Source organism: Synchiropus splendidus, chromosome 18, assembly GCF_027744825.2.
Source record: "Synchiropus splendidus isolate RoL2022-P1 chromosome 18, RoL_Sspl_1.0, whole genome shotgun sequence".
NCBI classification, from domain to species: domain Eukaryota; kingdom Metazoa; phylum Chordata; class Actinopteri; order Syngnathiformes; family Callionymidae; genus Synchiropus; species Synchiropus splendidus.
In genome coordinates, this window is record NC_071351.1 from 10,493,110 (window position 1) to 10,506,783 (window position 13,674).

The window sequence follows — 13,674 nt, forward strand, 5'->3', positions numbered from 1 at the left end:
CTTTCACCTCTGAAACCAAACAAGTCACTCACTCAAATGAAAACAAGACACCAGGGATTTTTACTGAATAAAGAGAAAGCAGGTCCAACTTCCAAGGATTGAGGAGAAACTGAGGTAAGCAAAGTGATGACCAACAGGAGAAGGGAAGAAAAAAAAAAAAGTAAAATTGAAGAAATAAGACACTTCTTTATTTCACTCCAAGCATAAAACTAGAAGACAAGCAGCTTGAACGAACCAACACAATTGGCTTCAAATAAACTCTCCTGAGAGCAGACTAAAAGGGAAAACCCACACAGTAAAGGTCAGTACACAGGCACCCCAAACATCACAATCACCCAAGTACAGACACAAATGTAGCCGAGTTATAATGTAGCGAAGTCCAGAGTTGAACCTCACCATTTAATGATCGGCTCATGAACTTAAATGAATCAATAGAGTGATAATCCCTGTGGTCCAAACACCAGGCAAACAGTAGATGGAATAAACCGGCTCTGACTGTAAAGATCGGTTTAAAGACCAGCCGTGACTCAAATCTAGAATTTAATTTAACTTTATTTCACAGCATGTAACAAACAAGGATTTTTTTTTCCCTTCACATGAGAAGGAAAAATTATACCCATTGATACTCAAGCATCCCAGAAATGACCAGCCATGACTCAAGTCTAGAATCTTTTATTTTACTTTCATGAAACAAAGTGCAGTTTGGTCATTGGAGGGGTGAAATCTGTGGATGACAACCTGCTTCAAACATGTTGATGGCGAAAGATAAGCAGAGGAACGGTGCGTTAGAGAGACATGACAAAGCAGCTCAGTCGATACTGAACAAATGAGACACCAGGAAGATGCTTTAAACTCATGTTAAACTACTCACTGAAAAACAAGACCAGAACCGACGAGTTCAAACCGGAGACCAGACTTGACAGTGAGGAAAGGTGCTGCAGGAGTTCTACACAAAGTCCATGGCAGCAGTGAGAGAGGAAGTATGCTGAAGCATATGAAGGCAGAGGTGAGGTGGAGGGATGAGACTGAATGACTAGTGAATACATTTCAACTGCAATGAAGCAGAAGCAATTCACAGGCAGTTGAGTTCTGTAGAGACAGATTGACTTACTTGATCCCAGGCTGGGAAACTGAAAGTATTATTTAAAAAAAAAAAAAAAAAAAAAAAAAAAAAAAAAAAAAAACACATTGAATATAAACAGGATCATAGAAGGAAGTGTTAACTCAACAGGCAGCTGGAAGATCACATGAGACACTTCAGTTCATTCAACTGTACAGAACAAAATGCTCAGAAGCAGCAGGATGAAGAAACCAGGACTTAAACAGGCATCAACAATACAGGGAAGGAGAACACGTCAACGTGCTGCAAGCATTAATACATTTGCTTAGAGCATGTGTAGCGGAAGTGCACCATAGTTGGAGGACTTCAGGATCATCAGGAGCGTGTGAGGGTAGTTCAGAACATGAATGAGTACACGTGAAACCAGAGCTCAGCTCTTGTTTGTTGTGAGAGATTGGATCAAGGAGGAAAGTCATAAACGTTGCTTATTGAGGTGTGATGAGAGGAATAGAGACAGATGCACAAGAAACTACATGAACAGATGACAAAAAACAAACACGCAATTCTGTTCTCTTCAGTTCACCGTTTTAGAATGCTGAAGACAGCAGAGGTCAGAGAGCTGCAGCAGTTGTCATTGTCCAGAAAGTCTGTCAGCAGTCAGAGAGGAAGTGACTGTTGGAGGAAGTGAGGAGTATGTGAGGGTAGTGAAGAACATGAGGACAGAGCTCAGCTCATTTGCTGTGGTGAAGAGGTGAGAGGACCATGATGTTACTATGAGAGGACAGGTTGAATGCAGTAAAGGCTTCATTTTCAAAACAATTCAGACATTTTGCTCTGGACACCAGAGAGGGTGAAGGGAATGAATGTACTTCAGTGTTGCTCCAAGTCTGAGACCAGGAAGCTGTTGTGCAAACCCTTTGTTTCGGAGCCAGAGGTGACCTCATGTGTGTTGAAAGCTGCTGTGACTCAAGAGGAACTGCAACTGTATTCAGACAACCTTAGAAGCAGAAGGAGCAGCACCAGAACTGAGAGTGGAGTTCAACAAGGCTCAGTATTTGGTATTATTTCTTTGATATCATTGATACACAGTAATCAAACACTGGGTATAGAAGAGACAAAGTGGAACACAGGTGATCTTTGGAAGAGCTTAGTGACCCGGGTCATCACGCAGCAGCAGGTTTGAAGATGGCAACCGGACCAAGGTTCAAACAAGTGGAAATGGATGGATTTAATGATAGTGTTTTTAAATGCTGAATCAGCACTTAAGAGTTTTACACTTGAACACGAGACATTGATAAACGTACCATGGAGGCCATGTGCAGAACCCACGGTATTACACCACCAGAACAGATAGACTGATCTGTATTTACTATAGTCCATCCACCCTGGATGGATCATAGTCGTACTTCAAGTGGACCAAAAACCTGACCAACTCCGTCACAACAGCACTGGAGTACAGAAGCAACTGCAGCGAGGATTTATACTCCAGTACTGGGTGGCTGGAGGTTTTAAAAAAAAAAAAAAAAAAAAAAAACAACACAAAACCAACACATGAACTGTATTCAGACAACCTTAGAACCAGACGGCGCAGCACCAGAACCGTAATGAATCATATATGGGAGAGACAAGGTGGAACACAGGTGATGTTTGGGAGAGCTCAGTGACCCGGGTCATCACGCAGCAGAAGGTTTGAAAGACCTGAAACCTGACCAACTCTGTCACAACAGTACTAGAGTACAGAAGTAACTATTTATACTCCAGTACTGGGTGGTTGGAGGTAAAAACACATGAAGACATTTGACCACAGTAACAGACCTGTGCACCTCAGAATCAAAGTCCTTTATTCAAACAGAAGCTGCTGAAGCTGGCAGTCAAACCGGACTCCATTTGGATCCACATGTTCCTCTGTAACGACAAAGAGGCGTGAGAGGAGCGATGGAGGCCAGCCATGGGTGGACCACCGTCCAAATATTGAGTAACATGAGACAGAACAGTGGAGGAAACAAGGATGGACTCACCTTTACTGGCGCCTTCCAGCATCCTGATCCTTCTCTGGATGAAGATACAGATTCTTATATTTTTGTTCAGATGCTGCTGAGATCCACCTAAGAACTTGGCGGTTTAGGAGGCAGGCTGGCAGTTCTGTATGCCACCAAGGAGGGGTCACTGCTGTGAAGTGGAGTGAGTGGTCCAAGAACAGGAAATAAACATTAGCTCAAATCAGAGTGGAAATGAACAGTGTTTCCTGAAGAGTCCACGATGGAGGTCACCACATTGTTACGCTCCACACTCAGAAGTGACGGCCTGGATGGTGTTGAAGGCACTGTGAACTTCCAGGTTCATGTGACCAATCCAGGACTGGCATAAAAAGTGCTGACATCAGCATGAGCAGGAAGAACTTCTCACAGCAACGACATCATACTTTACTGTGGAAGGTCGGTGAGGAGGTTAATGGGGACGAGGTCTTTTCCAACTGACTCCATCTTGGCCTCACTGGTGTGCAGTAGGTGGTGCTCCTCACTCATGAATGTCAGACCCACGACGTCCAAGAACCCCTGGAAATGGGAGATCAGTTGGCGAGTCAGCCCATCAAGTCCATGGTCATCTGCAGTAATGAGTTCAAGCACTGGAGAAGCAAGAGAACAGGATCTTCTCACTCAAAGGTGCTGAAATATTTCCATGACATGCAACCAGGCCTCAATGCACTCGGTTCTGCCTCAGGAGACTGAAGGTGGTGCAGAAGATGTCCAGGAAGCTCACCAGCATCACGAGTTTGGTCAGCTGAACTTTGACCTTGCAGCCTGCAATGACAGAAGAGGGAGAGACCAGTCTGCTGCTACAACACTGGTATGTAGAGTGTGAAGGATCAAACCACAGTGGATCCTGAACTGCATCAGTGTCGGGTTCTTCCAGCGTGCTCTTGAGCCTGTAGGTTGAAGGATACTGGCTTCAGTACTGATACTTTACTACCTCTTCAATACAAGTTTGAAGCCAGATACTCAACTGGTGCAACAGATGAACCAGATCTCAGATGAGAGCTGTGGAGGGTGACCTTCACTTCATCGGTGCAGCTGTGCAAAGAAAAGCAGTTGGGCTGTTCACTCCAAGAGAGTTTGAGGAAAGGAAGGCGAGTGAAAGGTGGACTCACCTGTGTTGGAGTCACTGAGGAGAACGAGTGGAGCGTTGATTCCTGGGATGTTGGCGAGAAGAACCTTCAGTGGATCCAGGTGGTTTCCCTGAAGGCTCTCGTGGGCACTAGAGAGCAGCACAGATTGGCTTTACAGGGAAAAAAAAAATATATATATATATATATATATAAAAAACTCGGAGGAATTCTAGAGATAAAGTCAGCGTGAGGTGAGCTGTCCGGTGTGACCGTTAGAGCCCGGTGGTCCAGAGGCAGGGGAGAGTTGGTCCAGTTGGTCTCTCAGGAAACAGACTGGCAGCTGTGGAGTAGAGTGAGACTAGCCAACATCTTCCAGCAGATACACAAACAGGACGAAGAAGAATCGACACCAGTGACATCCAAACGCAGCACGGTTTCACGGCACGAGTCGAAGCGGAAGAAATCACGTGACTAACAACAAATGAAGCTTCATTTGATATTTCGCTTGCGTAGGTAACGGTTTGACGTTCGCGCCGAGTTTGTGAGTCAATGGAGGTTACGATGAGTCATTTCAGTCAGTCAGTCGAGTGCAGTTTAAGAGACATTTCAGCAGGAAAGTTTGAGGAACATGAACCAACTTTGTTCAGCTTCACTCCGACACACAGCAGCTACAAACACAATGAGAAAAGCTTGACCAGACAAAGCACTTAGCTCAGCTTCCAGGGATCCTCCTGAGCTTGGTCCAGTCAGGTCAAACACACGACAGGTGGGAAAGGAAACAAAGAACCCACAAGTCAAGCAGAGGCTGTGGTGGCTTCAAACTCAAGAGAGTAATGAGCAAACGCAAAGCAGGTGAGCTGCTGAAGAAGCTTGATTCTGATTGGCTGAGGTTTCCTGCAGAGGCGGGTCTGGGGTGTGCGGCACATGAAAAATGGCGGGAAACATTGGCAGGTTCTGATTGACTGGTTTAAAATGGAAGGAGCCATTCGGAGATACAGGACAGGGGTCAAGAGGAGACCCCTGTCCTGTATCCAAGATCCAAGATCATACTCAGCTGGCCGTCATGTGACCTGCATATTTTCAAAGGCACTGACAACATGGTGGAAGCCTTCAGTGGAGAACAGCATTCCTTGAGTTCCCAGTGGCTCAAATAGCATCAAGCTTTCACACGTGCGTCATCAGGATGGACCTTCTTCCAGTTGGAGTTTAGTCTTCATCACTTCCCAACCTCTGCCCTCCAAGAGGCTCATCAAACTCTCCCAGACTGGATTGGGTGTTGGAAATGCAGGGTTTTATTTGTTGCTCTCCACTGAAGCAAGGCATGTTTACACATGTCAGTTTATTTGTACCGGGGATAGTGAAGGGCAGACTGAGTATTTTTCAAGGAAAATAACACACAATTACGGCCCTTTGTCGACAATTGGAGGGTTACAAAAATGAAGGCAACAGTGGGACATCAACAACAACCTCTGTGTCACAATAACAATCTGAATTGACACGTCATGAACGCAGCAATTTCACACATTAAATACAAAGCGTCATCCAAGTTACTACATGGCTCTCTGCTGCCATCGTATGGCTAGTAAAGGTCACTGCAGAAAAGCAGGAAAAATTTTATTCGACGCAAGTCATACAAAGCATGACACCGAATTCATATGTGATCTCATTGAAAAAGTTAAAACAGTTACAGTAAATTGAGTTTACATAAATTGCAGACATAGTCAGCATCTATTTCCATCACCTGCGTTTATTACCACCTCACGATCGTGTGTCTCCCTCTGCCCCCTTCTCCCTGCACATAGCCATCGTACAGCTGTCTCAGGTGCAGGATGAGCTCCTCGGTGTTCTGACCGGTGAGTGCAGACACGGGTATGACCTTGTGGGTGACCCTGCTCTTCAGACTCACTAAATTGTCCCTTGCCTCTGGGAGGTCCATCTTATTGGCGACGATGGCCTGAGGCCTTTGAGACAGTCCAGGCTCATACTGCTCCAGCTCAAAGCGGAGTTGGTCCAAATGAGTCCATGGTTCTGGAGCCGACAGGTCCAGGACAAAAAGGAGGAAACGGCAACGTTCGATGTGACGCAGAAATGCCATTCCCAGGCCGCGATTCAGATGAGCTCCTTGGATGATGCCGGGGATGTCGGCAACTGAGCGCAACAGAAGAAGGGTTCAGTTGGAATCGACACTCACGAGGACCTGAAGCACTCGGTTTACCTGCGACCTGCTCGTGATCCCGGTACTGCACGATGCCGACGTGAGGATTGAGTGTCGTGAAAGGGTAAGCAGCCACCGCCGGCCTGGCATTGGAGATCGCTCGCAGCAGCGACGACTTCCCTGCGTTTGGAAATCCAACCTGAGGAGTGTAGTTTTCAGAATTAAATGTTGAAGACACACCAGTAAGCGACCTCTCACCAGGCCTGCATGTGCCATGGTACGCAGCTCCAGCTGAAGGACTCTCTCTTCCCCTGCTTCCCCAGGAGTCGACATCACAGGAGCGCGGTTCTCGTTGGACAAAAAGAATCTGTTGCCTTTCCCCCCAGCACCTCCAAACACAGCGACATACTCCTGGCCGTGTTGCGAAAGGTCCACAACAGTCTTGCCCTCCTCCTTCACCACTGTACCGACAGGGACCTGGAAGTTGACAGCATCACACACCCAAGTGCTCCACTTCATCAATCACTTGGTTCTGGTTGACTCACACTAATGTAGGTTGGGCTGCCGTTCTTCCCGTAGCAGTTCTTGCTCCGACCCGGCTCCCCATCTTCTCCTTTATACATAGGGACTATCTGAGCCAACGACTTGACCACTCGGCACGCTGGGAAAAAAAACGGATTCGCTCAATCGGCCGCAACACACGGTCATTTTAAACTCACCTTTGATGATGACACTCCCTCCATCTCCTCCGTTGCCTCCATCAGGTCCCCCCCATTCTTTCCGGGGCTCACTGTGGAAGCAGCTGGCGCCCTTCCCGTCGGATCCAGCCACAAGCATCACCCGCCGGTGATCCACAAAGTGTCGGGTCTTTTAGGAAAAATGAGGAATAATAACCACAAAGATATCAGCCTTCATATGTGAGTGAATGGAAACAACCAGAACGTTATTGATGGTGGGAAAACTGTGCACTAAATTCTCAGAATAGGCAACAACCCCCGTAATAAAAGCCTCTAAAACCGCATCAAAATATTCCCTTAAGACTTAAACAGACCCTGAATAACTTGAACGAAATATCAGATCAAAGACAGAGTGCTCCTTTGCCAATGGTGCTGCAGTAGGATGGACGAATGAAGGTTCAAACTGAAACAGTAACAACATGCATATCATGATTTACACACCAATTTCTTCTCTGACAGTTGCTCTTTGCGGGATCCTCGGGCTTTGGCTCCAAGATTCGCCGAGGTGCAGAAGCGTCTGACCCGATCGGTGACAATCACTCTTCCCGCATATGAGGATAAACAATCGCCCACGAAGACACTGAACTTCTGAAAGAGTTGTCCAACTACAGGATCCACGAACACTGAGCGAGAACACTTCACTCCAAACATCGCGGCGGTCCCAAAACTGAAGACAATTAAGCTTCAACACATCGTCCTCGCTCGAAAAAAACACCTGACCATCATTCAAGTGCTCATGAAGGACATGTGCGGCTTCAGTAACGCTACTTTGACTTCCCTGGCAAAACAACTACGGGAAGTCTGACGGGACAATTGTAGGTTTAAAGAGTGCTTGGCACTCTGCTGCCACCTTCCGGCCTGGAATGTGTATGAGTGCGAGCAGCCGAGACGGAATACAACTTCTTTCAGATTCTTTCAGAATCAGAATAGAATTTATTGCCATGGTCAGAAGGGGCCCACCAACGAGGAAAGTGCTTCGAAATAAAGTGCTGTTAAAAACTAAACTAAACTAAACTAAACTAAACTAAACTAAACTAAACTAAACTAAACTAAACTAAAATAAAATAAAATAAAATAAAATAAAATAAAATAACAAAGGCTGATCACAAATGTAATAGTCTGATGGCTGAGGGGAAGAAGCTGTTACTGTGACGGGAGGTTCTGGTCTGGATGGACCGTAGCCTCCTGCCAGAGGGAAGAGGAACAAACAGTCCATGTCCAGGGTGAGAAGGGTCGGCTCTGATTCGACCTGCACGTCTCTGGGTCCTGGGTTATCGGTTGCAGCCTGCCACCTCTTATCCAATTGCGGGATTTTATTCGCGCTGTGTTGTGTTTATTTTACTGACACTTCTTTCAGTATTGAAGGAACTAACTTAGTTACTGATAAGTTATTGATAAGTTATTTCTCAGAATAGAGTCACTGCGCTGAGGATTGGCGCAAGAGCTCAGGGTGTGAGGCAGGGACACCACGGACAGATGACACATCACTCATTGAGAACAAGGTCTATTTTGTATAACAAAGTAACCAAATTTACAGCATCAGACATGAAGGCCCAACAAGTACTTCAAAATATGATACAGCGTTCTGAAACAGCTCTCAAATGAACAGTGAAGGATAAATAAATGAACAAAGGTAGTCGCCTTGCTGAGTCTCATGCTGAATCCAAGAGGGACCAGCACCAGTTAAGAGGTTCTGATCCTCATCTCGGACCCTCCACTTAAAGCCAAATGGGAAAAAATGTTTTTGTGAACTTGTAAATAGATTTTAAAACCAATGCAGAGAAACCTGTCAGTTGCTTATAATAAACATTTCAAATACAATATGTTCAGAACCACTCTGTATTGAAGGACACAATATATTTCAGTGCTCTGAAGCTGTTGTCACAAAACCTCTCTGATGAATTATCCCTTGTTTAAGTAAACTACCTGATCAGATGTTCCCAGTGTGCTACCAGTTTAGAAGCAACAAGTAAAAAAGAAGGGCAAACTTTTATGAGATACATTTGAGTCATACTCGGAAGACCTACAACCCAGAATTATTTATTTAGATTCAAAGTACGAAAAGCCAAGCAACACCTTCATAAGGCTTAACTTAAGCGGCAGCTGAGGCTTTAAGATCCAACTGATCCAACAGAGCTTCCATCAACAGTCACACAGGTCATCAGGAACCACTGTGCTGAGTTGATTTAAAGAGTGAACGCTGTCTTTTACTGAGCGGCATTATTGCTGATAGTTCCCATACTGACCCTGCAACACAAACAAACACAATATGTAGAGCAGATGATTCTACAGGAAACATGGGTGTGAGTCCTACCTGCTCATATGTGTAGGACCTTGGCGTCTGCGGTCCAGAACCAGACCCTCGATAGGATCCATACTGTTGGTTTGGGCCGGATGGATAATGGGAGTACTGCAGAGATCCACTCTGGCCTGGTCCTACAGAGAGAACATGACACGTGAAAACCTCAATCTTAATGCAAGGAGAGCGGCTCCCACCGTATCCCTGTCCGCTGTAGCCTTGAGAGGCGAAGGGCTGCTGGCTGGGCGGCTGATACACAGCGGGCGGCTGACTGTACTGGGGGTTACCTGAGGTCAATGACAGATGAAATGACACTGAATTTAACTGAGAAAAGCAACAGCCAGTACCTCCTTCGTAGTAATGTGACGAGTCATCGTAGGGCCGCTCGTAACCCTGCTCTCCGTACGAGCACTGCTGATATGAAAACTCGCCGGGGCCTACAGACATACCACACCATATTTATTTATAAAACAACACAACATTGTCACTAAGCGCTGTACGACTGTCACACATGACAGACACATGCTGCGTTACAGGTAAACCTCAGCTCATTTCGGGGTGAAGCAGCGTTGCATGTTACCTTCAGGATAGAACGACTGGTTCAAAGGTTCGTTGGAGCTTTTGATGGCTCCATACTGGTCTCCGTAGAACTCATCATGGCCCACATACTGCTGACCAGAACCTGCGAGACAAAGCAAATTGCTAGCTGATATAAAAAGCCATGAAAGCTACGAAGAACAATGAAGATCCGGACCACACAATTAGACTGGCAAGGATCTGGTGAGGTAGGAAAAGTTCCTACTCAAAGCAGCACAGTGATAGAGACACACCCTCAGCAACAGTCCCGTCTTCTCCCCATCAAGTAATTGTTGCCTCAGATCTGTGACATCAAACATTCTCATCACCGACCACCAATGGGCTGAGCCAGCAGCGGCGTCAACAGCAAGGCTGCAGAATGAGAACCTGTGAAGAGACCACTGTAGCTCCTGATAAGGATTTCACTTGTTCTTGTGTAGCAGCGCGGCGACATGCTCGGCTTGCACATCCGGGACTAAACACGACAGGACAGGCTGGAGCTATTATTAGGTCCAACAACAGTGACGGACAGAGGCGAAGACCTGCTGTGAAGCCTGGCTGATTGATACTTCAAGGTCATCAGGAGCACCTGAACAGAGCCAAAGGACTCACAGCCTCCTGAAGCCATATGCATCAGGGCTTCTGTTCAACTGATGCAGCTGATTCTACAGGTCCACATTCTCTCCCAAATGACACAAAAGTGTCCTGGCTACTAGGGGTGACACGCAGGGGGGCAGTCCATCACAAGACACATGAGAGCAAACCTCTTCAGTTTGGTTTGAAATCTTGAAATTTGAGTAGAAATTATTCCGTTTTTAATCATCTTTAAGTGTATGTTTTTCCATTTATTATACATTTTATTTCACCATCCCCAGGCTTAAGAATTGCTTGTTGAGTGATGAATTATTCATATTGAAATTAGGAGAAAAACAAAAGTACGGGTGAGCAGAACGCTTTGATCCTTTGAAGTGAAACGCCTCACCCTGCGTGGAGCGGTAGGTTCCTGTGCTCCTCTGACCGCTTCCCTGAGCCATCACCGACTGGCCCGGATAGAGGGCTCCGGCCTGCGCGGCTGAGCAGTGAGGACCCGACTGCTGGTGCAGCATGGAGGCTAAAAAGAATCGGAGTGCAGAGGAAGGAGTGGATTAAAGATATTAAATGACAGAAAAGACTGGAGGAGAAACAGAGAATTGAATGTGCTGATGCGTCAAGGCACAAAAAGGCACATTCCCTGTGGGGTTCTGTTGCAGATGCATTTTATTTAAACACGCTCCCCTTAAAAATAACATTTGCCAGAACAGCAGCTCAAAAATGAAGCCATTATATTGAAAGGAAATTCACAAGTGATGCACAAGTTCAGTCTGCTCATCCGGTCAGGCGGGAATGCACACAACCACACAAGCTTTCAAGATTTGTGGTGGCCATTTGTGACTCCATCTTACCGTTACTCAGCTGACTCGGAATCATGGACGCAGGGGGCACGCCGGCGAGCATGCTGTCATTCATGTTGCTCGCAGAGAAACCTCCACCCATGTTGGACGACGGAGGCTGGTGAGAAAGCAGAGAACTTCAGGCTGCCAGTTCACGCCTCATGAAGACATACAACTCACCGCAGGTAGAAGAGACTGTATGTTCTGATTGGAATCTGCCATCGTGGCCAAGTACACAAGGTTCCGGTGCAAGAGCTGCTGATATCTGCCCCAAAATAAAAAGTTATCCAGGTGCCTTTTCCTGAAACACATCAGCCCAGTGCTACTTACTGTGCACAGTCAGCAGTCTTGCCTTTGCTCTGCTGCTCCATTATACAATGAATTAACTGGTGATTTTCATCCAGCATCTGTGAGGAAGAAGACTTCTCTTCACAAGGTCGCATCACTTGTCAAAGCTGCCCTGGATTCTCAAAGCTTCATCACGCCTCTGATCATTTTTTCTGGGTCAGCTTTTTTTTTTTTTTTTAACTTTGAGTTGAATTAGAGCAACTATTTTAATCATCCTAAAAAGAATTTTTAAAAAACGCAGCTCATATCACCATGACAAGAGATGGGAAACTTAAAGGAGATATGTTTTCCATCCGATCGGACTGAAAAGTAACTGTTACTATTATATTCCTCTGTTAAAGGAAGAACAGCAGGTGAGTGTATTTCAATAACTGACATCCATCACCTCAGGCGCACGACTGTTTATTCAAACAAAAATGCGATGTTAACTCACCTTTTGAATGGCCTGAGGAGTCACATCCGCTCTGCTTCTTGGACGCGCCGGAGACAGCGGCACCGACATGCTGACATGTGGGAAATAAAACGGCGCTCTTTTTTTATTAACTGTTTTTAGCCCTGTGTTTGGTTTCTCGACGGCGCGTCCATTCGCAAGTGCAAGGGGGGGCAAATTCGATGCAAGATTTTCAGTAATGATTTGCCTCCTTAAGAGCGACGAAAATACTACAATGAAACTCAAATGTCCTTCAGTATATATATTTCTTCGCCCACGATACACCGAAACTTGACTAACTCAATAAGGAAAAGAGCAGACGAGTACTGTGCCCCCTCGGGGGTAATGGTTGCGTCCAGATGGTGAGCAGTCGCCTCTCCTCCTGAATCCTCCGATTCAAGAGGGAACAGCCTTCAAGTGGCGGCGATCAGAGCCTTAAATCATGTCGTTGATATTTAGTATTCAGACATATTTACGGTCAAAGAATCTAAAACTGTTTATATGGAGATGAAAAAGCTCCTCAAGCTATTACTATCATCCATTCAGCAACCATCTGAATGGATGAGAGTGGAATTATTATGGTAAATGTAAAGGATGATGGAAGGAAGGAACCAACTACAACTCACTGCCTTCATTAACCCCCTGAAAATATGTCTCTCATTAAAGTACATCTAAAAATATCAAGTTTATTGGGCCATTACATGTGGATGTGAGTCACTTACACTCACAAAGTTACCTGACTTTATTATCAGAAGAGATTTTGTCAAAGAAGGATTTTGCCTTGTCGTAGTAGCAATTTGGTCCCAAAATGTCAAACTCAGAGTTGAATACTGGCTTCTCATGTTGATGAATGGAAGGTCAAGACCTGAACTTTGAGTGCTGGAGTTTAAAAACCCAATCCCATGTCGCAGCCCCTCTAGTGTTTGCCTCCTCCTCCTTGTTCAAGGAACAATTGAGGTCCTCAATGACCCGCTTGGTCTCTGGGAGCAGATCTGTTCAGCACCAGAAAACTGACGTCTGAAAAAAGTGGTGATGCTGGTCATGTTTCCACGGTAACACAGAACACTGAACATCACTGTCCTGTCTTAAGATCCTTCAGCCTTTTCTTGGTTCATTGGAGGCTCTTCACTCAATCACCTGCAGGAGCACAGAGGTCACAGGTCAGGCACAAGGAAGCTCCTAGCGGTCATTGACAACAAATGCTTGTGTTGCCCTAAAATCCAGATCATTGTGGAACGGTTAGTTTGTAGCCAGCAAATATGAACTGTCTGAATGTCCCTTTTAAAAAAGTGAAGTGACCAACCTTGCGTGACTGTTCGCGTGTTCGAATCCGCAGCTTGTTCATGCACGTTCCTCCGCATCGTGCAGACGCTCACCTCCTCCTCCTAGTGGACTTCAGTACTTCAGTCGCACCACCTTTCACCGTGGACTCCATGCTCTTCTTCATCCTCTCCAGCATGCTGCAGCTGTCCTGCTCCTTCTTCAGCTCCTGGGCCATCACTGCCGCCTAGTGGCGACACATGGGAGCACACA

The 13,674-nt window shown here is 45.9% G+C and overlaps 2 protein-coding genes and 1 long non-coding RNA gene across 8 annotated transcripts; all 3 read right to left on the reverse strand.

Moving 5' to 3' along the window:
- Positions 1-2,609: 2,609 nt before the first annotated feature.
- Positions 2,610-4,964, reverse strand: LOC128749993 (uncharacterized). The gene is made up of 5 exons (XR_008412999.1): positions 4,209-4,964; positions 4,065-4,131; positions 3,718-3,986; positions 3,079-3,615; positions 2,610-2,965 (listed from the first exon to the last, which is right to left on the reverse strand). It is a non-coding gene; the product is annotated as an uncharacterized LOC128749993 (long non-coding RNA).
- A 535-nt stretch (positions 4,965-5,499) lies between these two features.
- On the reverse strand, positions 5,500-7,832 carry LOC128749900 (mitochondrial ribosome-associated GTPase 2-like). Its single transcript, XM_053849900.1, has 6 exons — positions 7,500-7,832; positions 7,041-7,188; positions 6,867-6,982; positions 6,580-6,798; positions 6,382-6,520; positions 5,500-6,314 (listed from the first exon to the last, which is right to left on the reverse strand). The coding sequence occupies exons 1-6, from the start codon at positions 7,707-7,709 to the stop codon at positions 5,917-5,919; spliced, it is 1,230 nt and encodes a 409-aa protein (XP_053705875.1). The 5' UTR covers positions 7,710-7,832; the 3' UTR covers positions 5,500-5,916.
- Positions 7,833-9,082: 1,250 nt separating this feature from the next.
- On the reverse strand, positions 9,083-13,588 carry LOC128749893 (calcium-responsive transactivator-like). Of its 6 annotated transcripts, none has more exons than XM_053849890.1 (11): positions 13,445-13,588; positions 12,145-13,278; positions 11,694-11,770; positions 11,544-11,628; positions 11,376-11,481; positions 10,916-11,044; positions 9,938-10,039; positions 9,705-9,794; positions 9,555-9,644; positions 9,373-9,488; positions 9,083-9,305 (listed from the first exon to the last, which is right to left on the reverse strand). In XM_053849890.1, the coding sequence occupies exons 2-11, from the start codon at positions 12,211-12,213 to the stop codon at positions 9,279-9,281; spliced, it is 891 nt and encodes a 296-aa protein (XP_053705865.1). In that variant the 5' UTR covers positions 12,214-13,278; positions 13,445-13,588; the 3' UTR covers positions 9,083-9,278. The 6 variants fall into 6 exon arrangements, with proteins under 6 accessions (XP_053705865.1, XP_053705864.1, XP_053705867.1 ...); XM_053849889.1 differs by having other exon boundaries at positions 9,373-9,494; XM_053849892.1 differs by lacking the exon at positions 9,705-9,794 and having other exon boundaries at positions 9,373-9,494.
- Between the last annotated feature and the right edge of the window lie 86 nt (positions 13,589-13,674).

What these genes read in the sequence shown, in the direction of transcription:
- LOC128749900 (XM_053849900.1), bottom strand. Translation starts at nt 7,709, where the DNA reads ATGTTTGGAGTGAAGTGTTCTCGCTCAGTGTTCGTGGATCCTGTAGTT. An exon ending in AGGGAGTGTCATCATCAAAG is followed by an intron (nt 6,983 to 7,040) that starts GTGAGTTTAAAA and finishes TTTTTTTCCCAG; the next exon opens with CGTGCCGAGTGGTCAAGTCG. An exon ending in GCAGCCCAACCTACATTAGT is followed by an intron (nt 6,799 to 6,866) that starts GTGAGTCAACCA and finishes GTCAACTTCCAG; the next exon opens with GTCCCTGTCGGTACAGTGGT.
- LOC128749893 (XM_053849888.1), bottom strand. Translation starts at nt 12,213, where the DNA reads ATGTCGGTGCCGCTGTCTCCGGCGCGTCCAAGAAGCAGAGCGGATGTG. An exon ending in AACCTACCGCTCCACGCAGG is followed by an intron (nt 10,040 to 10,915) that starts GTGAGGCGTTTC and finishes TTTGTCTCGCAG; the next exon opens with GTTCTGGTCAGCAGTATGTG. An exon ending in GTCACATTACTACGAAGGAG is followed by an intron (nt 9,645 to 9,704) that starts GTACTGGCTGTT and finishes CATTGACCTCAG; the next exon opens with GTAACCCCCAGTACAGTCAG.